General features: G+C 47.8%; 1 protein-coding gene across 1 annotated transcript in view; it reads right to left on the bottom strand.

Annotated features, from left to right (window-relative positions):
- Positions 1–1,009, bottom strand: part of LOC107102316 — a gene marked incomplete at its 5' end in the record, with an annotated part of 19,455 nt that extends 18,446 nt beyond the window's left edge. The window contains 2 exons of the mRNA XM_015401569.1: positions 68–208; positions 834–1,009. Coding sequence (XP_015257055.1) covers positions 68–208; positions 834–1,009 — 317 coding nt within the window. The remainder of the gene's footprint in view (positions 1–67; positions 209–833) is intronic.
- Between the last annotated feature and the right edge of the window lie 48 nt (positions 1,010–1,057).

Genomic DNA, 1,057 nt, shown 5'->3' on the forward strand with positions numbered 1-1,057 from the left:
CTCCTCATGGAGGTTCTGTTTGTGTAAAGCTGGTTCTGCTCGGTCAGGTCATCTCCTTCTGGTCCACGCTGGTGAACAGTGGAAGGACTGAGGTCGGACCGGCTCCACACCACTGTGGCGTTCTTTAGATCCACAGAGGGAGACTTACAGGGCAGAAGAACAAACTGGTCCCCTTCAAACACCTCTAGAGCTCGGACCTCCAGGGACACTGTTAGAACAGAGACAACCGCCGTGATTCTAGAGAAGAAGCTCTATGTTCTGCCTGAGCTCTGATAGAAAGATCTGACAGAAGGTTCTGCTTGGAGGTTATAGCTATTGGGTCAGAATGACATGTTAGCTATAGGCCATGCTAAATGTTCTGGTGGAAAGTTTTCACTGAAGACAGTCTACCTGTCAGAACCTGTTAATCTAAATACCAAATCAGGTCAAACATCCAGTGGACCTCCTAAGGTGGACGCTCCCGTTTCATCGTCACAAAGGATCGAAGCTTTGGAAAGCATGGATGATGTCATGAAATACATTTAGCCGCTCCCTGCATTTTTCAACAAACTTTGACAGAAAAGGGATTTTTGGAGACCTGCTTTTACTTGTTGAGCAACCAGAAAAAGGAAATGGGCGGGGCTTATTCTACCTACAGGGAACCGAAACATCAAACTGCTTCTGGCCTTCAGATTATTTTACACAACGGAGACACAAAATACTGTAGATCCAATGACACATTTACTGACCCGGTTCCATGAAGAGCAGAACATCAGATCAAACAGAACAACAAGTGAGAGAAAGAACCCAGAGACTGAAATGAGGATGATGATGAGAGAGGAAGCTGATCTTACCGTGCAGCAGGATCCCAAACACCACCAACATCTTCATCATCTTCCTGTCAGAGAGCAACCAGGAGCAACTAGGAGAACCTTTCAGAGCCCTGGAGGACATCAGCTCCCAGCAGCTGATCACCTCCTGACTCTCTGACAACACTTCACCGTCTCTACACCTCCAGGAAGCAGCAGCTCTGAGGTGGAGGGAAGGAGGAGCTCAGAGGATCGGGACAGAAATCCTC

This window comes from Cyprinodon variegatus, unplaced genomic scaffold (genome assembly GCF_000732505.1).
Source record: "Cyprinodon variegatus isolate N-32 unplaced genomic scaffold, C_variegatus-1.0 Scaffold1233, whole genome shotgun sequence".
Lineage (NCBI taxonomy): Eukaryota > Metazoa > Chordata > Actinopteri > Cyprinodontiformes > Cyprinodontidae > Cyprinodon > Cyprinodon variegatus.